General features: G+C 41.2%; 1 protein-coding gene across 1 annotated transcript in view; it reads left to right on the forward strand.

Moving 5' to 3' along the window:
• The window catches only part of malrd1 (MAM and LDL receptor class A domain containing 1), a 322,326-nt gene that overhangs the window by 110,853 nt on the left and 187,506 nt on the right, over window positions 1-23,967 (forward strand). Inside the window, exons 17-19 of the mRNA XM_080211010.1 lie at window positions 3,008-3,426; window positions 16,466-16,553; window positions 20,573-20,752. Coding sequence (XP_080067136.1) covers window positions 3,008-3,426; window positions 16,466-16,553; window positions 20,573-20,752 — 687 coding nt within the window. The remainder of the gene's footprint in view (window positions 1-3,007; window positions 3,427-16,465; window positions 16,554-20,572; window positions 20,753-23,967) is intronic.

Raw genomic sequence — 23,967 nt, forward strand, 5'->3', positions numbered from 1 at the left:
CTTGCATAAATTATTTTATCCATATATCAACGTTCAGATTTATCATTCTTCAGCTTATTTGCTTTTTTCCTCTCATGATCATTAACTTTAGCTAAAATGCAACTTGTCCAAAGTTCTCTACTTCGGGCAACAGTGTGGCTAATGGTTTGGAAATTAGTTCAGAGCTGCTGTGATATAACATACAGGCTGTTGAATTTTCCCACCAATTTCTGCAGGGCCTTGTTTAGGGTAGAGTCTTCAACCTCAAACCAGCAAGCCCCTTTACATTGGCCCTTACCTCAGTCCCCCCACAAAAAAATCACCTATGTCAGAATGAGGAAAGAGGGCTTCCACACTAGGCGTTTGCTTAGCCCAACCTGGAGGCTGTGCATATACACCATTCCCTCTACCCTCCCCACCCCAACCACCACTCTTCACAAGGGGGTTGACCGACTCCAACTACAAGCTTCTGATTTTGGAGCCGCTGGGATCCTCTGAAGCACTGAGGATCTGTCTCAAATTTTTTTCCCTACACTATTTCACTTAAGCTCAACCCTAATCAACTCTGGCATCCACTAGATTTTTTTTTAGATTGGGGATCCTCCCTTCACATTTTCTGATGGGAGCAAAGGAAATGAAAAAACAGAGAGATATATAATGGCTGACTGAACCGATGTCTTCTGTTTTCCACCATCACTTTAAATCTACATCACACATTTACGTATTGAAGAATTGAAAAATATCTGTCATTCACTCAGCAAATTGAAGAAGTTGGGTGAAGTTTATGTTAGAGTGCTTGACATATAATTTGTACAAGGAACAAATAAGTGAACTCCAGAAGTTGTTTGTTCCCGTTTGACACAAGAATGGTAAGGGAATTTTGACCAACCATGGCTTACATGGGAAATTAGACATAGTATCAGGTTCAAGGAAGAAGCATACAAATTGGCAACAAAAGGCAAAAGGCCTGAGGATTGGGAGCAGTTTAAAATCCAGCAAACGATGACCAAGGCATTGATTAAGAAGTGAAAAATAGAGTATGAAAATAAGCTGGTGGGGAACAAAAAAACTGACTAAAAATTTCTATAGATATGTAGAGAGAGAAAGATCGACAAAAATGAATATAGGCCCCTTACAGTCAGTAACAGGAGAATTCATAACAGGGGATAAAGAAATGGCTGAGGAATTCAATTTGTACTTTGCTTCAATCTTCACAAAGGAAGACATGAATAATGTACTAGAAGTGCTGAGAGAAACATGTTTTAGTGAGGAGCTGAAGGAAATCAGCATCAGTAGAGAAATGGTTTTGGGGAAATTGATGGGATTGAAGGTGGATAAATCCCCAGGTCCTGATAACTGTCATTCCAGAAGTGGTCCTGGAAATAGTAGATCCATTGGTGGTTATTTTTCAAAACTCTTTGAACTCTAGAATAATTCCTACAGATTGGAGCATAACTAATGTAAGCCCGCTATCCAAAAAGGAAGGTAGAAAGAAAACAGAGAACTATAGACCAGTGAGCCTAACGTCTGCATGGGGGAAGTTGTGAGAGTCTATTCTCAAGGATTTCATAACTCGGCATTTGAAAGACAGTGGTATAATCAGTCAAAGTCAGCATGGATTTATAAAAGGGAAATCATGCTTGATGAATCTATTGGAATTCTTTGAGGATATAACTGGTATAACTGAACCTGTTAGAACTAAGGAGAACCAGTAGATATTGTTTACTTAGGCTTTAGAAGACTTTCAACAAGGTCTGCATGATAGACTACTTTGTAAAGTTAAAGCTCATGGGGTTGCAGGTATTGTCTTGAAATAGATAGAAAGCTGGTTAGCAGATAGGAGCAAAGAGTTGGCATAAATAAGTCTTTCTTTGATTTGCCATCAGTGACTAGTGGGATTTTGCAGAGATCTGTGCTCGGACTCCAATTGTTCACATTATATATTAGCGATTTGGAACAGGAAATTGAATGTATTATCTCCAAATTTGCAGATGATATTAAGTTGGGTAGAAGAGTGAGCTGTGAGGAGGATGCAGAGATGCTTCAGTGTGATTTAGACAAGCTGAATGCATGGCCATCTGCAGGTGCAGTATAATGTGGATAAATGTTATGTTACTCACTTTGATAGCAGTAATAGGAAGACAGATTATTACCTGAATGGGTAATTTGAGAGGCAGATTCTCGGTGAGACTTTGGAGTCCTCACGCATCAGTCATTGAAAATATGCTTGCAGGTTCTGCAGGCAGTAAAGAAGGCAAATGGTATGTTGACCTTCACAGCAAGAGGATTTGACTGGGGATAGGGAAGGTTTGCTACACTTGTGTTGGGTGTAGTGAGGCCATACCTGGGATATTGTGCGCAGTTTTGGCGTCCTTATCTGAGGAAGAATGCCCTTGCTATAGAGGAAGTACAGCGAAGGTTTACCAGACTGAGTCCTGGGTGGCAGGTCTGTCGCATGAGGAGAGATTAAGTCGGTTAGGATTATATTCACTGGAGTTTGGAAGAGTGAGAGGGGATCTCATAGGAACTTCTAAAATTCTAACAGTTTTTGACAGGGTAGATTCAGAAAAAGTGTTCACAATTATGAGGAGTCCAGAACTAGGGGTCACAGTTTGAGGATAAGGGGTAAACCTTTTAGAACTGAGGTGAGGAGAAACTTTTTCACCCAGAGAGTGGTGAATCTGTGGAATACTCTACCACAGAATGCAGTTGAGGCCAAAACATTGACTGGTTTCAAGAAAAAATTAGATACAGCTCTTGGAGCTAAAAGGATCAAGAGAAGGGGGGGAGGGAGGTGGAATCAGGACATTGAATTTGATAATCAGCCATGATCAAAATGAATGGGGGAGCCAGCTGAAATGGCCAAATGGCCTACTCCTGCTTCTAGTTTCTATGTGTTTTTCAGTGAGCTAATGTTGTAGATGATTTTGCCCACAACTCTTATCTTGGTTGGTACTAGTTTGTTTCCAAATCAATGCCTGACTACCCATTTCAGTAACTGATCACTTTTTGTCCTTGTTTTTGACAGCTCCTGGCCTGCTCTGTAATTTTGAAAATGGGTCATGTAACTGGCAACAAGCTAAAGGAGATGATTTTGACTGGACGAGAAATAAGGGACAAACTTCAACAGTCAACACAGGGCCATCCAAAGACCACACCTTGGGGACAGCAGAAGGCTACTACCTTTACATCGAAGCATCTGACCAACAATTTGGAAGTACAGCAGTTCTCCTTAGTCCAATCATGGATGCCACAGTCAATCGCACCAAAAACACATGCATCTTCCGTTTCCATTATCACATGTTTGGAAAACAGATTTTCAGACTGGCAGTTTACAAGAGGACATTCCGCAATATAAAGGGGGAGCAACTTTGGGTGAAATACGGTGAGCGTGGTGACATGTGGATAAGAGAGACTCTATTCATCAATAGTTCTCAACCTTTCCAGGTAAGCATAATTAAATAAAACAGAATCTTCTGGAATTCTTTCTCTAAACTTCTCTGTCTCACTACCTCTTTTTCTTCCTTTTAAGATGCTCCTTAAACTGAACCTGTTTGACCAAACATTTAGCCATCTGTTCTAATATCTTCGTAGTTCAGCATCAAGTTTTATTCTGTGATGCGCCTGTGAAGCACCTTTGAACACTTTGCTACATTGAAGGTGTTCAGGAACAGAGCAGAAACACCAAGGTATATTATGCAGTTAGCCTGGACCCTAACTTTTACATTTGATTTTGGCAATAAGGTGAGCATAAGGTGTTTCACTCCAGGTATGATTTAAGTGACCCACTAGGAAGCTTTAATCTAAACAAAGTTTATTTAAGAACACAATTAGAATACAACTAAAAAAAAGTTATCTTTTACCAATTAAAATACCTAAACAAAGTATAATTCACAGCAGCTAGTTATCTTTATTGTTCCAATGTAACAATATTCCGACAGAGATGTGAATCCCTTTTTTAGAATCATTTAGCACAGAAACCAAATAGCCTACGTAGATATTAGATTTCTAGCCTTTTGACACTTCTGGAGAGTGATCCAGATACACACTTGTCTTCTAATTCTCATGCATCAACTTCCAAACAAAGCTCCACCTTCAGACAATAGAATTTCAGGGAAAGAGATTTATTTTCTAGCAGGTTCCAGTCTCCAGACCTCAGAGAGAGCAAAAGACACATAGAAAGCAATCCCTCTCTAAAAATTTCAAAAATAGACTGTCTTGAGTTCTCTGTGAAAGCCTAGCTGTACCCAGTCAATCAGGCTTATATGCCAATCAACCTAAACAAGCCCCACTCAGCAAAACCCAGGGGAACAGTAAAATCAACAGAATTTTGCATTAGTTAAGATTAGAATAAATATGGTAGCAATTAAGATCAATGATGCTCTTGGAGTAACAATAGCTTGCTTCTGGATTCAGACAGAATGGCTCTGAGTGCATAGAACAGATCCAGCACAAGAAACATGACAAAAACTATTCTTTAAAGGCACAGTATTGTCATAAAAGTGCTATATAGAACAGTCGCTAGATGAAGGTAAATTGGTTTATTGAAAAATCATCATGGTGACAGGTACCAAATTGCATTGGAGATACAAATAAAATTAGTAATCATAATTCATAATATAGCCATAGACAATCATTTAAAATAAAAATAAAAATAAAGGGCTGAATAAAAGGATTGCACAATTATGAATATTTATAATAGGTTGCAAAATGCCGGTCTCTGTAATTTACAGAATAAAAGTGAAAAGTGTTCTGCATTCTGAATTTTGCATGAGGGTCCATCAATTATATGTTGTCAGGTTCAGTTCTTTAACTTCTCAATCATTTACATATTATTTATGAGTTTTGTAACGTAAGGGATTGAGCTGTCTCATAGTCTGTTTGTAGGTGGAAAATGTATATTTCATACAATACTCTTTCAAAGCCCTTTGAATAATATCATTATTTCAGTACAAAAGCATGCATCAAAAATTGTATTAAAATTTTTAATACAATAAGTGAAAAGCTCTTGTATGCATGTGGCACCACTAGCATTTTCTCCTTTTTGATTTTTAGTTGATTTCTATGCATGATGCGTCTACCCTGTCCTATGATGTTTGTTAGGTTCCAACAACTTGTACATTGGCTAGTTTGAGACAAATCACAGCTGGGTGACTGTTCCTCATACAATGTGGGCTTTTGATCCCTATTTGCCCATGATGGCATGGTTTCCAAAGTCTACAGAGAAAATCCTGCCCTCCTATTCATAGTAGCACAATCAGACAAGATTAGACATTGAGCCAAAAGAGGTGGCAGAAAGACAGTTAAGCAAAAGCTTGGTCAAAGAAGTGGGTTTTAAGAGATGTTTTAAGGGGGAGGAGAGAGGTTTGGAGAGACAATCACTTCCAAAGAGGGAGCACAGGGTCTAAATGGCTACCAACATGGCCGCTACAGTTGAAATAATGGAGGTGAGGCCACACAATCAGCCAGGGTTTGAGCTAATGTGTTATTCTCGGAGGCCTGTAGAGCTGGAGGAGGTTACAGAGATTGGAAGTGGTGAACAAATGGAGGAAATGGAATAGAAGGATAATCATTTTTAAATGTTGACGTTGCTGGACTGACAGCCAACTTAAGTCTGAGTACAGAGATAACGAATGAACAGGAATTGTTGGGAGATTTGGGCAAGCTTAAACTTAGGGAGTGCAGAAGATGGAATGCTTTATAATAGTCAAACCTGGAGGTAATGAGAGCATGGATTAGGGTGTCAGCAGCAGATGGTGGTAGGGGTTAGGGGGAGAGCAGAGTGATGCTATGGAGGTGGAAGCAGACAGTCTTGATAGAATCCTACAGTGCAGAAGGAGGCCATTCAGCCCATCGAGTCTGCGCCAACCACAACCCCACCAAGGCCCTATCTCCATAACACCATGCATTTACCCTAGCTAGTACAAAGTGGCAATTTAGCATGGCCAATCCACCTAACCCGCACAGCTTTGGTCGATGATTGAGATTCAACTCTATATGGTTTAAATTTTCACAGCTATTGAGAATTGACATGGAAAAGACAAACTACATTCATAAATTGATTTTTCTGCAACATCTTGTTTTGTGCAGATATATTAGACAGAATTCTCCAACTGTTCACGCCAGCGGGATTCTCTGGTCCTGCTGGCAATGCTCAACTGCCCATGAGTTTCCTGGTGGCATGAGGTGGCTTTAGTGGGAAATCCCTTTGCCAGCGGCAGAACCAAAGAACCCCACTACCAGCGAATGGGGCACTGATTCCCTCCACTGAGAAACATGTGCATAAGAGGCCGGAAAATCTTGCCTGTTGATATTGGTTCATTAATATGATTGAGCCTGAGCCTGGTACTTGTTTTCAGATGCAAGAAGCACGCAGCTTGAGTTATACTTTATTTTATCAGTTCCTGTGTTGGAGGCAACACTAGCAAGGTCATACTTAATATCCATTCCCTTAGTCCTCCCAAGAGCATTAAAAGTCAATCACTAGATTTTTCTGCAACATCTTGTTTTCAATTTCATTCCATTTCAAAGTCTAAGGGGTATATTTTGACCCCGTATTCTCTGAGCATCTATTTTCTGGAGCGGTGTCAAAGTGTCTTTTGATTTGAAAAGTACAATTCACACCAGCATAATCGAGTGGTGTGATATTCAAATTCTTTCACCAGCGGAATTGTGTAGATCACACTGAGGAAGGTTTAGAAGCTGATTGTAGTAAATTTGTATCTCATTATTAAGCACTCTCACAGGATTTTCATCCCTCATAGAATATTCATAGGGCACCGGAATGGTGTCACGCTGGCATGATTTACAACAGCTCCATCTAAGTGCGAACCTGGTGCCCTTACCTCCCAGTGCAACTACAGAGGTGGGCACTCAGGAAGACAGCACCCTACAGGATGCTCAAGCCTCTGAGGGCACTGGAGACAGTGCAGCAGGTGCAAGTAGGTGTATGTTGGGGCCAAGAGGTGGGGCTTACCACTGCGGCCCCGGGAGGAAGGTGGCTTGCAGGTGCGGGTGACAAATGTGATGCTTCTTCCATAGTGAGATCCAAGAAGCCTCCCTCAGAGCTGCTTCCGGTTGTGGGTCAACGTTCTTGGCTAGTGTTTAGAGATGGAGACTAAGATAAAATAATCAGATTTAGTAATTTTATGAAATAACAATATCGGCTAACAGAGGATTGAAGACTGTTTTGACAATATGTATGGAGAGGGTGTGTGAAACATGAAGTGTAAGAAATGGTAAAAAGGCCACCAAAGAAGATAATCCTGCGTACTGTGGAAGAATTAAAAGGGTCTCTCAATTTTACATTGGTGGGGATTTCTAAAGTAGCAGAGCTGAAAGTACAGCTATGAAAACTGCTTGGAGAAGTATGGGAGTCTAAGGGTGGCATGGTGGCACAATGGTTAGCATTGCTGCCTCACAGCACTAGGGACCTGGCTTGGGACATTCTCTGTACTGAGTTTGCACATTTTCCCCCGTGAGTTTTCTCCAGGTGCTCCAGTTTCCTCCACAGTCCAAAGATGTGCAGGTTAGATGCATTGGCCATGCTAAATTGTGTCCCGGGATATGTAGATTAGAGGGATTAGCAGGTTTAGTATGTAGGGTTACAGGGATAGGGCCTCAGTGGGGCTGTTGTCGGTGTAGACTCAATGGGCTGAATGGCCTCCTTCTGCACTGTGGGGATTCTACAAAGAGATAGATTGAAGAGATGGATAAGAAACTTCTTGCCTTGGAGCATTGAGTGGAAAAGTTGAAGCTGTGTACAAGGGTGGAAGATCTCATCATTAGTGCGTTAGAAACAAGACATCAGATGTATGCAAGAGCAACAAGATGAACAAGATGGCCCTGATGTATTGGTGGGTGAATTGAGCACTCCGGAGGACAGGTTCCATTTATCAATGATAAAGAGATAAACATGGAGAGGAATGATATTTCTGCATACCACAGTCTTCCATGGAAAGAAAAGAAATGGAAAGCCAGCCATCATAGTAACAATGATGAGCCATAAGCAAAAGATGAAGTTTACTGAAGAATAGCCTCTATAATGTAGGGGACTCAGGAGGAAGTCAGGATAGATCATTTACACCAGCGGTCTCCAAACTCTGATCTGGATGTGGCTCACGGGCCATAGTTTGGAGACCCCTGATTTATACCATATCTCTGATTGAAGATAATTGCAAACACTTCATCGTTTCCTTTGGAACGCACACCCTGGGATTCAGCATCATTGAGGATGGTGATGTTCATGGAGTCTCCTCCTCTTACCCGTTGGTTAATTGTCTGCCACCATTCATAATTACAGCAGGACAGTAGACCTACACTGGTGTCAACTCTCTCAGTTCAAGTTGTCCATTCTAATGTTACTTGTGTAACATTACACAATGAAGAGTAATGTTACTCTTCAGAGATGATTTCAATGACCAGAAATCAAGAGCCCTGTGAAACAGTCTTGTTGATATCGTAGCCTGCTTCTCCAATAGCAGATCACTGACAATTATCCAGTTTTATTTAAATTCAGTTATTACAGCTGGGATTGAAAGCTGGTCTCAGTAATGATAATCAAGAAATGATCACCAATTATCATAAAAACCCACCTAGTTAACTACTTTCCTCTGGGGGAGGAAAACTTGTTCTGTGGGACTTCAGACCCACAGAATCATAGAATTCCTACAGTGCAGAAGGAGGCCATTTGGTCCATTGAGTCTGCACCAACTCTGCGGCAGATCAGCTTACCCAGGCCCGATCCTCATAACCCTGCAAATCACCCTAACCTACACACCTTGTGATATTAAGGGACAATTTAGCATGGCCAAGTCACCTAACTGCACATCTTTGAAGTGTGGGAGGAAAGTGGAGCACCTGGAGGAAACCCACGCAGACATAGGAAGAATGTGCAAACTCCAAACAGACAGTCACCCAAGGCTGGATGCAAACCTGGGTTCCTGGTACTGTGAGGCAGCAGCGCTAACCATCGTGTCACTGTGCAGCAGCGATGCGGTTGGCTCATAACTACCCTCTGAAATGTCCTAGCAAGCCTCTCTGTTCAAGGGCAATTAGGCAACAAATAGTGGCCTTGCCAAAGACACCCACAACCCTTAAAAGAATAAATTTTGCAGTGTAGTCACAAAACACAATTACAAAAAGAAGGCATTTTATGATGTACTCATGGGGTTAATATGTGCAGATGTTTGAAATGTTCAACATGTTTCAAATGTGAGCATATTGCAAAGGCCCTTTGAAATGCATAATTGCAGTGGGATTGTAGCATGAGGCTTTTCAAATTTCACATTTTAATGAGGAGAATATGTTATGTTAAGAACATTCAATCATATTACTGGCATTGCTTCCATATCACTTGGTTTGCATTACCATTGTTCCTGAGTAGGTACAGAGCACGTAGGTGAGATCTTGTGCTCAGATTGAGATAATAGGTAAAGGCTGAGACTGGCTAACAGTTTTGATCATGGTTGAAGTTAAAAGCAGTGATGTTATTAGACTTGCTGTATATGTTGTCCATTACAAATCACTCAAGAAAAGTTCAAAAATATACCTCACATTGCAATAACAGTACAAATCACTACTTTTACAGTGAGTAATCCTACCTCGTTTTGACAGCAGTTAGAAAATCAATTACAAAGCAGTTTCTGTTCATTGGGGAAACAAACTCAGCTTTAATGTTTCTTTTGAAATGAGTCGTGCTGCTGCTGACGAGATTTATTTGAAATTGCCTTTGTCCCAGTAATAATAAATTGTACCTTAATGTCTTATTATTTCAGTGCGATCCATGAATATTTTATGGTTGCTCGTAATCTTAGGTTCAAAGGAAAAAATACACCAAAGGTGAAGAGCGCCCAAACTAACAACAAGCTAAAAAATAAAGTAAATTCTAGTCAATATATTCAAATCTAAATGGGTCTTTAATTTGCAAACCTGTCCATGTTAGGAATATGACATTAAAATACATCTTACACTGCAAGTATCGTCGTACTTCGGGGTAGACCATTTAGGACGCAGGTCTTCATCCAAAGAGTGGTGAGCCTGTGGAATTCGTTACCACAGGAAGTAGTTGATGCCAAAACATTGAATGCATTCAAGAGGCAGCTGGGTATTACACTTGGGGGGACGAATGAGATCAAAGGTTATGAGGAGAAAACAGGGTTAGGCTATTGAGTTGGATGATCAACCATGACAGTAGTAAATGGCGGAGCAGGCTCGAAAGGCCAAGTGGCCTCCTCCCACTCCTATCTTCTATGTTTCTATGTACTTCAGTTTACCAGTAATTTGTTGTATTGTGCAGTTGGCAGGCAATTGGTCAGGTGAGTATCTTTTGACCTCTGTGGGAGCTTATCATATGCTAATCTACCTGCATTGCTTGTCCTCCGTACAACAATAATAGAAGTCGTTCATTGATCGTGAAACGCTTTGGACATCCTGACGACATGCTAAGTGCTATATAAATGTAAATCCTTCTGACCTAAACACTGTCAACATTCCCCGGGCACATACATTTTCAGATCAATTTTATTTTACGTTGCCTCAATCTATCCTCACATAAACAAAATTGGGTTCTGTGGCGTCAAAGTACCACCTGAAACAAAGAAAAGAAAATTGCTTCATTCATTAATAGTTTTGGTATCTGCAGCTTCTTCTGTGATTAATTGCTTAAACTCAGCCTAATCTTTATCATTATCAATTACTTTCTGACTATTTCTAATGCTGTCCTGTAATGACAGTGAAATTTTAACAAAAAAAAAGGCTGAGGGAAGAATTTTCCCATCCCCCTGCCATGGGAATTGTAGCAAGTAGGACACTCAGGTGGGATCTTCCGGTCTTGGGGTGAACTTGTCCGGAAAATCCCACCCAGAGTGCTGTTTCCAGAGAGAAAACCAAGGTGTTTCTCTCCAGAGAAATTGGTCAGTTTTCTCTCCAGATCTCACAACACACTGCCAAAAAATGAGGGGGAAGGGATGGGTTAACGTACCCCCAAAACCCAGATGCTCTGAGATCAGGGCGCCATCTTTAAAGGGTGCCGTGAGCAGTACCTGAGTAAACCTACCCCAACACACCATGGAAGTCTCAGGTGCCCCCCTCCTCACCCCCGATTGGATTCTGAACTCCTTTACCCCTGCCCCGATCATCAGCCACTTTTCCCCCCTCCCCCGTTCTTCAGCCCATCCACCCACCTTCCACAATCATTTGCACCTCCCCCCCAACAACTGGCTCTAAAACCACCTATCAAAACCAAAATAAATGCTGGTTGATATGAATGTACTGTGGCGTAGTACTCCACTCAGTCAGCACTGTGACGTAACCAAGTAACACAGGAAAAAGCTGAAAGAAGAACTAACTCATGAAAACAGCTTAGTTCTGATGCAAAATCATAAAGATTTACTGTTCTAGTTAAATGTTTTTATAGTTGCTGTTGCTTGTTTGCCTTGAGTGTGACGGAGGTCAAAATCCTCCATGAACAAAGAATACTTACAGTCTCAGTGAAAAATCTATGATTCTGAGAAACAAGATATGCTATAAGACCATCAGACATAGAAGCAGAATTAGGCCCGTCAGCCGATCGAGTCTTCTCCACCATTCAATGAGATCACGGCTGACCTGAAATAATAATCTTCAACTCCACTTTCCTGCCTATCTCCATAACTCTTGCTTCCTTTACTGATTAAAAATAAGAACGTAAGAAATAGGAGCAGGAGTAGGCCATCTAGCCCTTCGAGCCTGCCCCAGCATTCAACAAGATTGTGGCTGATCTGAAGTGGCTCAGTTCCACTTTCCCGCTTTCTCCCCATAACCCTTAATCCCCTTCCCTACCAAAAACCTATCTACCCACATCTTAAATATATTTAGCAAGGTAGCCTCCACCACTTCAACGATTCCAAAGATTCACCGCCCTTTGAGTGAAGAAGTTCCTCCTCAACTCTGTTCTAAAGGCAGCCTTATCTTGAGGCTGTGCCCTCTAGCCCTGCTGTCCTTTCTGAGCGGGAAGAACCTCTCCACCTCTACCCTATCCATCCCTTTCATCATCTTATACGTCTCAATAAGATCCCCCCTCATCCTTCTAAACTCCAACGAGTACAAGCCCTGTTTATTCAGCCTCTCCTCATAGCTCAACCCCCTCAACTCCGGTATCAGCCTAGTGAACCTCCTCTGCACTCCCTCCAAGGCCAAAATATCCTTGCTGTCTATCTCAGCCTTGAATATACCTAATGACCCTGCCTCCAGCCTCCACAGCCCTCTGCTGTAAAGAATTCCATAGATTCAGTGCCCTCCGAGTGAAGAAATTCCTTCTCAGCTCTATCTTAAATGGGCGAACCCTTATTCTGAGATTATGCCCTCTGCTTTGAGGCTCTCCCACAAGGGGAAACATCCTCTCAGCATCTGCCCTGCCAAGCTCCTGAGAATCCTCTATGTCTCACAGGCGCCTCTCATTCTTCTAAACTCCAGTGAGAACAGACCCAACCTACTCCAGCTCCCCTCATAAGAAAATCCCTCCATATCCAAATCAACCTAGTGAACCTTCTCTGGACTGCTTCCAATACCAATATATCTTTCCTTAGATAAGGAGACCAAAACTGTTCAGTGTTCCAGGCGTGGTCTAACCTGTGGTTTATGTAGATTTAGCAAAACTTTCCTATTTTTATACTCCATTCTCTTTGAAATAAAGGCCAACATTCCATTTACCTTCATCGTTACCTGATGAACTTGCATGCTAACTTTTGGTGACTTATGCACAAGGATCTCCAAATCCTTCTGAGCTGCAGCTTTCTGCAGTCTTTCTCCATTTAAATAATATGCCTTATATTTGGGTCTGGATTTCTTTGAAGGAATATGAATTGAATAATTGTTTGACTTAACACTACTTCTGAGTACAAGTATTTTTCTTTAGCTCACATTTAAGGTTGAGATAGATGGATTTTTTTCGTCTTGTGGAATTAAGGGACATGAGGAGTGGGCGGGAAAATGAGTTGACACCCAAGATCAGCCATGATTGTATTGAGCGGCAGAGCAGGCGCAATAGGGAGTGTGCTTCTACTTCTTATGTACTTGTGTCCTTTCAAGATAAGATTTGCTGAAATACCGGTGGGAATTTTACCATCCTGCCTGCCATGCGAGTCGGAGAGGGGGAGGGGCAGAACATGAAAAGTTCATTGACCTTGGTGAGATTTTAGTTTTGGGATGAGTGAGGCTGTAAGATCCCGCCCACTGTTTCTGTGGTGTGATATGTTTGCTTCCTTCACATGTATCTGGAATGCAAAGTCGAAGAACTGCACTTAATGGATCAGTAAAGTAGTTCACATTGGTATAATTTTGGTTAAGGTGCCTGTGAAGGAGGTAACAATAGGGAAAAACCAGCTTGACTTCATTCTCACCAACCTACCTGTTGCAGATGAATCTGTCCGTGACAGTGTTGTGGGAGTGACCACAGCAAAGTCCTTGCAGTTGCAAGGTCACATCTTCACATTGAAGATACTTTCCATCATGTTGGTAGTACCACCATTTTAAATGGTCAGCCTTCTCATGGACAATTGGGAATGGACAATAACTGGTAGCCAGCAATGTCCACATCCTGTGAAAGAACATAAAAAAGCCTTCGCTGCCCTTTGAGCTCAGTGCGGCTTAATGTAGTTACTTATTTCAGATGGTGTTGGAAGTCTGCACAAAAACCATATTCACATTCAGATTGTAAATAGTAGGAAAAGGATTAAACAAATTACTGTAGATGCTGGAATCTGAAACAAAAACAAAAAATGCTGGAAAATCTCAACAGGTCTGACAGCATCTGTGGGGAAAGGACTGAGCTGATGCTTCAAGTCTGGATGACTCTTTGTCCAAGAGTCATCTAGACTCAAAATGTTAGTTCTGTTTTCTGTCCACAGAATAGAGAAAGGATCTTTCATCTCCATTGTGCGACGAGAGCATCAGGACAGTGCCCGAGTGCATTGTGGGAGTGCCACTGTAAAGGGAGAAATTCTGATAGATTGGTAAAGATTTTTAAACCATTAGACATTAAGACATTGACAGAACTACCAGCATTAAGTTCAGTGACTTTAAAACAGACTTATAAGCTAACAAGAAAGCAGTTTACACACAGATGAGCTGCAATAACAGGTTTAAACTAGTGATTATGATTTAAAAACACATATGCTGATATTTTAAATGTGTTCATGCATTTTTAAGAATCATTGTTCACTTTAGCCAAGGGCAGATTACTGCAAAGCATCATGGTAAACGGCATTCAGACATAGCCATATTCGAAGAGAATATTAAAACCTTGAAAGTATGTAAATTTTATCAGCAGACTTTCATGGGTAAGAACACTCAGAGCACTCGCTCAAACTCCGTGAATAGGATTTATTTCACTGTCCGGATTAGATGGATACACGCCCAGATGTGGACTTATGTGTTAATCTGGTTGGGCAGTGACCTCCAGGGAAAATTATGGGAATGTTAACTTTGAATTTTGTGGCTAGCGTCCGGTTACTAAAGGACACAGGATGTTGAGTCAGCCAAATGGGGAAGATATGCCTAGATTTTATAGACAAATGAAATAGGATTATGCCAGGGATAAGATGCTATTGGCGAAAGATTCTGACAGATATTATTATTGATTTCTGTATATTGAAGGTGATTATTTTAAAGCTAAGGGAAAGGCGGGAGTAATTGATAAGAAAATGCACAATTGATCTATCTTGAACTGTATACGTCAGAACTTATTGGAGATATTTGACTTCTCTGGAGGGGCCTGCGGCTCTTCAATTGTTTCTCCTAGCAGCCACTAGTCAAAATAAAAGTTACGGCTTTAAACTGAGACGCTGGCTTTGTGAGTCTTGTATTGTCTGCAATACCCAGCCACCTTGAAAACCCCACTAACAGCCACATTCTCTTCACACCCAGTTCTCTGCAAGCAGCCAGCAGTCCTTCAGCACTGTTTCCACCATCTGAGTCTCACAAGTCTCACCATCTGACTGCCACAGTTCTGTGCCATCTATTGCACTATGGCCTACACAGCTCTCTCATTAAACTGAAGGTTAATACAGTGTGAAGTTTTCATGTTGCTAGATCCTTTCAAGGCACCACATGGAGTCTGATGCTTCTTGCATCTTAATGCTTCCAATCCATTATGAACATTGCCTGTAGATATCCACTTTTACCACTAAACTCAATTTTAAGGTTAATATGAAAGCAAAATGCTGCAGATAGTGAAAGCCAAAAATAAAAACAGGAAGTGTTGGAAATACTGAACGGATGAGGCAGCACCTGTGGAAAGAGAAACAGAGTTAACCTTTCAGATGGAAAGAGTTTGAGCACCTGAGGAGTAATAATCTGCAGGGATGTGGGGAAAGGTAGGGAAGTAGGACTAGCTGAGTTACTCTTGCAGTGAGCCGACGTGAAGACAATAGGCTGAATGACCTCCTCTTGTACTGTGAACATTCTGTGATTTGATGATTCTAAGGAAATATTTAACTTTGTAAGGTAGAAAGTAAGGATTCTTACTTCCGTAACCTATCAATATAAAAATAAGCATCAACCACGCATTCAATATCAATGTCTTATCATTACCTATACAAAGCAGATGTTCAAAACTAATTGTTTCAATTCTATGCCAAATTAAACTTCTTGTGAACTTTAGACATTGCAGTCCTCTTGTGAGGTTAATGAGAAGCCATAGTTATAGGACTAGAAATTCTAATAATGCACGTTGAAAGGGCAGCATTATAATTAAGTCAATAGTAACGACGTGTAGAGGACAATGGATCGCCTGTGCAAGACCAGTAAAAGGTTATCACCTATTTCCATTGTGATTACATTTTGTAAAAGTTTTTCCTCCTTCTACTTGTATCTGTTAATTGCAGTAATTAAAATGTGTGGCATCAGTTAACAATGACCTTAACAAAGAGTGCTTCAAATTATATAATCACATAGGGAAAAGATGAATTGAATTGTAGTCATAAGTAAGGCTTACATTAACAACTGCAATGAAATTACTGTGAAATTCCCCTAGCTGCCATACTTCGGCACCTGTTTGGGTAAATGCAGCTAACTAGCACATCTTTCAAACTGTGGGAGGAAACCAAAGCACCCAGAGGAAACCCACGCAGACAAGAGAAGAATGTACAAACTCCACACAGACAGTGACCCAAACCAGGAATCAAACCCAGATCCCTGGAGCTATGAAGTAGCAGTGCTGACCATTGTGCTACCATGCCGCCCATTAATCACGTTTCTTAATTATGCTGGCTGCTTTGCCGAGGCAGTGGGAATGTAGACAGAGTCAATGGATGGGAGGCTGGTTTGTGTGATGGATTGGGCTGCATTCACAATCTTTTGTAGCTTCTTGTGGTCTTGGGCAGAGCAGGAGCCATATTAAGCTGTGATACAACCAGAAAGAATGCTTTCTATGGTGCATCTTAAAAATTGGTGTGCTGGATATAGATTATTATGAGGATGATGTTTCAGTTTGTGTGCTTCATTACAGATATTAATAGAAGGTACTGTGGGAGATAACTTAGGAGGAGACATTGGAATTGATGACCTATCCTTCATGGATTGTTCTCTGTATGATGGTGAGTATATTATTTATTGTTCAATTATAGAATCATTTCGCTGGCTTTGATTAGCATTGAGGATTTGACCTCCTTTAAGTGTCCTTTACACTGATACTCTAACGACGGAAAGCGATGTTCAAAAACGTGTAACTGCAGCATGGCTAAAGGGAGCAAGCAATATGCCTTTGCTCACTGTATGGCTCAAGCTCAAGGAATTTATACCCTCAGCAGAGACGATTAGTAAAAAGATTCCATTGAATGCCTCATAAACCTGCAGCAGGTGTTAAACATGGACCTTGCACAATATTTGGAAATGTAGAATAGTTTGAAAATAATATATATCAATAAAAGAACCATAATCAGATCAAACAACAATTTGCATTTATACGGCAACTTTACAGAAATGTAATCAGACAAGAATTGACACGCAGCAGTAGAAAGGGATATTAAAACAAATAAAGTTTGGTCAAAGGGGCAAGTTTTAAGGAGAGTCTGAAAGGGGGAGGCAGAGAGGTTTAGGGAGGAATTCCAGAGCTTACTGCATGGTCAATGGGCGAAAGTCAAGGGTGGAGGGATCTCCCAGAGTCCAGTATTTGTGGAGTGCAGGCATCTTAGAGGTTTGTGGGGCTGACAGAAGTTACAGAGATCGACAAAGTGAGGCCATGGAGATAATTGATGAGGATTTCAAAATAGGAGATGCGTGGACTGGGAGTCAAGTAGATTAATGAGCGCGGGGCTGACAAGTGAACAGGTTTGGAGCGTTATATACAGAAAAGCCAAAAACATAGGGGAAAAAGTAATATAATTAATAGCAATATAATTTCATCAAAAGTATTTTAAAATATATTCATTTTGTACAAGTCATACTGTGTGCTAAAAATGAGCAGCTGATTATTGTTGGGTAAAACTTCAGTGATTATCTTCTATTGCTACCCTTCTGTGTGGGTGCTATGATAGATCAATGACATAATGACATTGAACACACTGGTAAACACAGCCCTGTCATTACCATTGCTTCCAGCATATAATACTGTAATATAATAATCTCATTGTAATGTATACTGTAAAATTCACAAAGTATTCCTTCACTTTTTTTAAGATTACTTCTTTAACATTGCTGCAACTTCTGGCTTTCCCAGCCATGTTTTCCCATTTAAAAAGAATGAACGTGGGATCTCACTCTTAGAACTCTTCAGATTTGCTGCCTCTGAGGAGGTACAGAATAACAGTCCAGAAATAAAAATAAAATACTGCGGATATTGGAATCTGAAACAAAAGCAGAAAATGCTAGAAAAACTCAGCAAGTCTGATGGCATCTGTGGAGAGAGAACAGAGACAACTTCCTATGTTTGGACTCCAGACTCTACTCTCTCCCTGCAGGTGCTGTCAGACCTGCTGAGATTTTCTGGCATTTTCTGTAACAGTCCAGAAATAATCTTCTTGTATCCTTCTCCAACTTTCCCAGTAGGGAACTTGCACTCCCCACTCCCAGGTAGAGTGTCCCTTGGCTGGCAAAGCAGCCTTTGTGGTTTTAAAACCTCCGAGAAAAATTTTGGAAGAAAGTTCCTTCACTCCAATCCTGCACTCCTCCTGACCTGGCAGAAGAGGTAACACCTTGAATGAGGAGGTGTGTTTTTTCTACAACATTGACCCAGTGACAGAGAAATAAGCTTGCTGTGAGGATTCGCCGCTTGTTACGGTGTAATGGTGTTCAGAAGTTATGTGCCATCATATTTCTTTGTGGTGGAGTTACTTCAAAACGTACCACAGGATCACAGAATACTACAGTGCAGCAAAGGCCCATTGAGTCTGCACCGATGTACGGAAGGTCCTGACCTGCCTACCTAATCCCTCTTGCCAGCACTTGGCCCATAGCTTTGAATGTTTTGCGTGCCAAGTACTCATCCAGGTACTTTTTAAAGGATGTGAGGCATCCCGCCCCCACCACCCTCCCAGGCAGTGCATTCCAGATCGCCACCACCCTCTGGGTGAAAAAGCTTTTCCTCAAATCTCTCTTAAACTTAATCTCATTTTTAACTTGCGTCCCCTCATAACTGGCCCTTCAACTCAAGGGAATAGCTTCTCCTTATCCACCCTGTCCATGCCCCTCATAATCTTGAACACCTCAATCAGGTCACCCTTCAGCCTTCTCTGCTCCAGAGAAAACAACACAAGTCTACCCAATCTCTCTTTATAGCTTAAACTTATCTCCACTTGATGGTTCATATTGTCTTGCTTAGTTATCAATTGTCCCTCATTAATTTATTGGTACCTTATGCTCTATTGTAACCATAAAGTTATAGATTCAATCTGTACATTCGGGACTGGTTTTCCCTCTCTTTGTGGTGGTGGGAATCAGCTTACAAAACAGCAAACTTTGTTTCTTTTCTACAGCACAATTTGCCCATTCCTTGCCATCGCCATGTCATTTTTGTTTGGCCTTTTCATGGGTCGGGACAGCCTTATGGAAATGCTTGCACTCCCTTGCTGATTTTGGAATCATAATAAACGGTCAAGGAAAATTATTTTTTCAAACCCATGCCATTAACCGCTCCAGATGTGTGGTTTCCAAAAAAAAACACCTCCTCATTCGAAGTGTTATCACTTCTGCCAGGTTAGGAAGAGTGTGGGATTGGAGTGAAGCAACTTTCTTCCAGCAAGCGCTACTGTTAGGTGACCTGCAAACTACTCCCTTGATGGCTAGGCGGGTGTTGTGTTACAGCTGTAGTATGTGGGAACTCATGGATGCCAGTGTGATTGAAGGCAAGTGTCTGAGGCTCGAGTGACTTCAGCTTTGAATTAATGAGCTGGAGTCTGAGATTTGGACACAGAAATGCATGAAGTTACCTGGATACTTTGTTTCAGAAGGCAGCATCCCTGTGACTGCTCTCCCTCCTCTGGGATGAACTGTGCACTGTGTGCAAATTTCTGCCTCTGACACCTTGTCCTGCTTGTGCTGTGCTCTTCACTCAGTCTGTATCTCCTCTCTTAAATCCACTCCAGTATTCATCTCTGGATTGGTGCATTCTGGCTCAGAAGGTGGTGATGGTTCCTCCCTCAGTTGGACATAGGGTGTTTCGATGCTGAGTCATGCTCAGCTGTGTGATTGGTCCTTGTGCCTGAAGTTAGTTTTGCATTGCTGCAAAAAGAGGAGATTTAGAAAAGTGACCAAAATTTTTGCGTTGCTTATCAGAACAAGCTTAGCAATGTATGGAGTGAAGGAGCTAAATTGCCCCTTAGTGTCAGGGGGACTAGCTAGGGTAAATGCATGGGGTTGTGGCGATAAGGCAGATGAGATTGTGGTCAATACAGACTCGATGGACAAATGGTCTCCTTCTGCTGTATGGTTTCTAAGATCCTAGGTATGTAATCCCACATTAACCATACTGAAAAGAAACAATCCAATGCCATGATAAATTATAGAGAACAAATGCTTCATTGTTCTCACACACAGTCATTGTTATACCTGTCAGCTTTTGTACAGCTTTCACCTTCTGACATTGGTATAGCACTCTTGCATTGAAAATAAATAATGAATTCCCAATAAAGACATATCAGCAGTTTGTTGAAGAAGAACTTTAACCGGATCACCTTTTTGGCTCTGTGTATACAATACCCTCTTCATCTGAAATTACTCAAAATCAGTGGCTGTCAGAAAGTTTAAAAGCATCATTTATTCCAGAATTCGAGTTCTGAGATGTGGAAATGAGAGATATTGGGAAGGGAGAGTAGTTAACAGATATCCAGTGTACATCCAGGATAACCATGATGTGGAGCTGCTGGTGTTGGACAAGGATGGCCACAGTATGAAGCCTGACAACACCAGGTTAAAGTCTAGCAGGTTTATTTGGAATCATGAACTTTCAGGCTACTGCAAATAAACCTATTGGACTTTAACCTGAGGTTGTGAGATTTCTTATTGCATTTCAGGATAGCAGTGATATTCAGAGAGAGTGGGGGAATCTTTTCTCTTAAAACAGATTTCATGCAGATCCATTTCAGAACTAGGATAACTCAAACTATTGGATGTTCTCCAGGTGATTTACCAGCAGCAGTTCCAACAACACCATCCGGACCATCAGGACCTCCGACTCTCCCACCCAATAACTGCACGGCCGATCAATTTATTTGCCAAACAAACGGGCAATGTGTTGACATCAGCAAGAAGTGTGACTTTAGAGATGACTGTTCAGACAAGACAGATGAACTATCCTGTGGTAAGGATCCAGGTTTCTTTTCTAGATATATCTAAATCATCTATTCAATGGTTAATTTGGGAGAATTCAACAATAAAATGTAATCCTCAAAAAATACATTTGAAATGGAAAATTTGTAAAAATACAGATAACAACAGATATTTTGAGACAGGAATCAGATGATGTACATTTTGTTTTCATTTTTGTTCATGAGATGTAGGCGTCACTGCTAGGCCAGCATTTATCACCCATTCCTAATTGTCCTTGAGAAAATGATGATGAGCTGCTGCCTTGAACCACTGCAGTACATGTGATGTAGGTACACAACAATGCTGGACCGCCATCATTTTCATCCAACAAAGTGAAAGAGTGGTGATATAGGGTATGTGTGCCTTGGAAGGCAATATCCAGGAGGTGGAGGTGTCTGCTGCCCATGTTCTTCTGGATGGTAGAGGTTAAATGTGTGAAAGGATCCTTGGTAAATTACTATAGTAGATGGTAAGCACTTTTGCCTTTGGGTGCCGATGGTGGAGGGAATGAATATTTTAAGATGGTGGATGAGGTGCTGATCATGTGGGCTGCTTTGTTTTGAATGGTGTAGTGCTTCTTGAGTGTTGCTGAGATGTTCTTTTTCAGGCAAGTGGAGAACATTCCATCATATGCCTGACTTATGTCTTGTAGATGGCAGAAATGCTTTGGGGGATCAGGAGGTGAGTTACACTCCACAGAATTCCCAGCATCTGGCCTGTTCTTGTAGCCACTGTGCTGATGTAGCTGGTTCTGTTAAGTTTCTGACCAACATCCCTCGGGATGTTGATGGTGAGGGATTCAGTGATGGAAATAGGGCAAGCTGTAACTCGCGGAGTGCCACAAGGATCATTCTTGGGCCTCGACAGTTTACAAACAATATCACTGACATGAATGAAGGTGCCTATGTACAATAACTAGATAAATCTTGGTAGGAAAGTAAGTTGTCAAGAGAACATTAGGAATATACAAAATGATTTAGACAGGTTAACTGATGGGCGGAAAATGTTATGGGAATCTGTCTAGTTAGGCAGGAAGAATAAAAAGTTCTGTTATTTAAATAGAGAGCGAATGCTGAACTCTATATTACAGAGGGATCTGGGTTGGTACACGAATCACAAAAGCTTAGTCAGCAGTTGATTAGGAATGCAAATGGGATGTTACCATTCAGTGCAAAGGGAATCAAGTATAAAAGTAGGGCAGTGTTACCACAGTGGCGTAGGGCCTTAGTAAGACTTCATCTCAAGTACTGTCAACAGCTTTGGTCTCCTCACTTAAGAAATGATATAATTCCATTGGAAGCAATTCAGAGAATGTTCAGTCAGCTTACCCCGAAATGCAAGGGTTATCTTCTGAGGAAACTTTTTCGCACAACAACTGGTTCAGTATGGAATGCACTGCCTAGAGATGTGGTTTGAGACAAGTTCAATCGAAGCATTCAAGAGGGCATTAGATGATTACCTGAATAACAACAATGTGTAGGGGTACAGGGAAAAGGCAGGGGAATGGCACCAAGTCCTGATGCTTGTTTGGAGAGCAGGTACGGACCCAATTGGTCAAATGGCCTCCTTCTCTCCCTACAATTCTGTGATTCTGTGGGGTTGGGCTTATACCTATTTGAATTTAGAAGAATGAGAGGTTATTGAAGCATACAACTGCTGGAGGAAATTGACTGGATGTTCCCCCTTGTAGGAGAATCTAGAAATAAGGGACACAATTTTAAAAATTGAGATCTCCAATTTAAGACAATGATGACAAGATATTTTTCTCTTGGACAGCCATTAGTCTGTGGAATTCTCTTCCTCAGAAAGCAGTGGACACTGGATCATGATTCAAGACTGAATTAGGGCAGATTTTTTTTTGACAAGGGAGTCAAAAATTATCGGAGACAGGCAGGAAGGTGGAGTTTGAGGCCACAATCAAATCAGCCATGATCTTATTGACTGACAGGCTTGAGGGGCTGAACAGTCTATTCCTCTCCCAAGTTTTTGTGTTTGTGTTTTTTTTTTGACTTGTAAGGGGAGATGTTAAGGTTCTTTCCTATTAGAAATGTTCAGTGCCTGACACTTGTGTGACATGAATGTTACTCACCATATATCAGCCCAAGCCCAAACATTATCCATAGCAACTCATTCATTTGCTCTGTGATGAATTTTGTTTGATCCTCCTGTATAATTCCTGAAGATTCGCTAGCTCGTTTTTGTTATGAAAATTTGAATGCAAACATACAAAATATGAAAACATATTTTCATACCGCTTTTTATAATTTTCTCTTGGTTTCCTTTAGTCTCCCTCTGATTTTATTAATTTTGCTCTATATCTTTTTATATCCCTAAATTAATTTTCCTTTCCCCACCATTGTTTAAACATATTTGACATGTTTTTCCTCCTTTGTTCTTCCATTTATTATTTTTCTCCTTAAACTCTGATTTGGGTTTTGGGTTGGGAATCCAACATGGGGGCCAAATGGAGGTCCTGACTTGAAACTGTCAGGAGCATTCCCTCATTTTCCCTGAATTTTTTAAAACTTCATTTGTGGGACACGGCATCGCTAGCTGACCACCATTTATTGGCCATCCTTAGTTGTCCGAGGGCAGTTGAGAGTCACCCACATTGCTGAGGCTCTGGAGTCACATTTAGGTCAGACCAGGTAAGGATAGCAGATTTCCTTCCCTAAAGGACATTAGTGAATCGGATAGATTTTTCCGACAATCAACAATGGTTTCATGGTCATCAGCAAATTCTTAATTGCAGATTTTTGTTATTGAATTCAAATTCCACCAACTGCCATGGCGGGATTCGAGCTTGGGTCCCCAGAATATTAGGTGAGTTTGTGGGTTAATAACCTAGCGATAATAACACAAGGTCATCTCCTCCCTGGTTGGTTAATTAGTGGTAGAAGGCGTACTCATTGACCTATTAAGGGTGGGCTCTTTAAGCTGGGACCAATGGAAGATCCGCTTGTATGAAATTAAGTTTTAGATAACAGGAAAAGCGGGCGCTTTCACACTGATGCAACCTCTCAGCATTTTTAAAGCTTTTAAATTTAAAACTGGCCATTGCTGCTAGCCCACTATTATGGAGGAGGAACGTCTCCAGAGAACTGTTGTGATGGCAGTTGTGGTCAGATAGGTGGGGTGGACTTGGCTGTCATCCTGGAGCATTGGGCCTTCAGGAGGCCACCTCCAGGCATCTGCCTGACTGGAAAA

The sequence above is a fragment of the Carcharhinus amblyrhynchos genome, chromosome 2 (assembly GCF_965287045.1).
Source record: "Carcharhinus amblyrhynchos chromosome 2, sCarAmb.v2.hapA, whole genome shotgun sequence".
Taxonomy (NCBI): domain Eukaryota; kingdom Metazoa; phylum Chordata; class Chondrichthyes; order Carcharhiniformes; family Carcharhinidae; genus Carcharhinus; species Carcharhinus amblyrhynchos.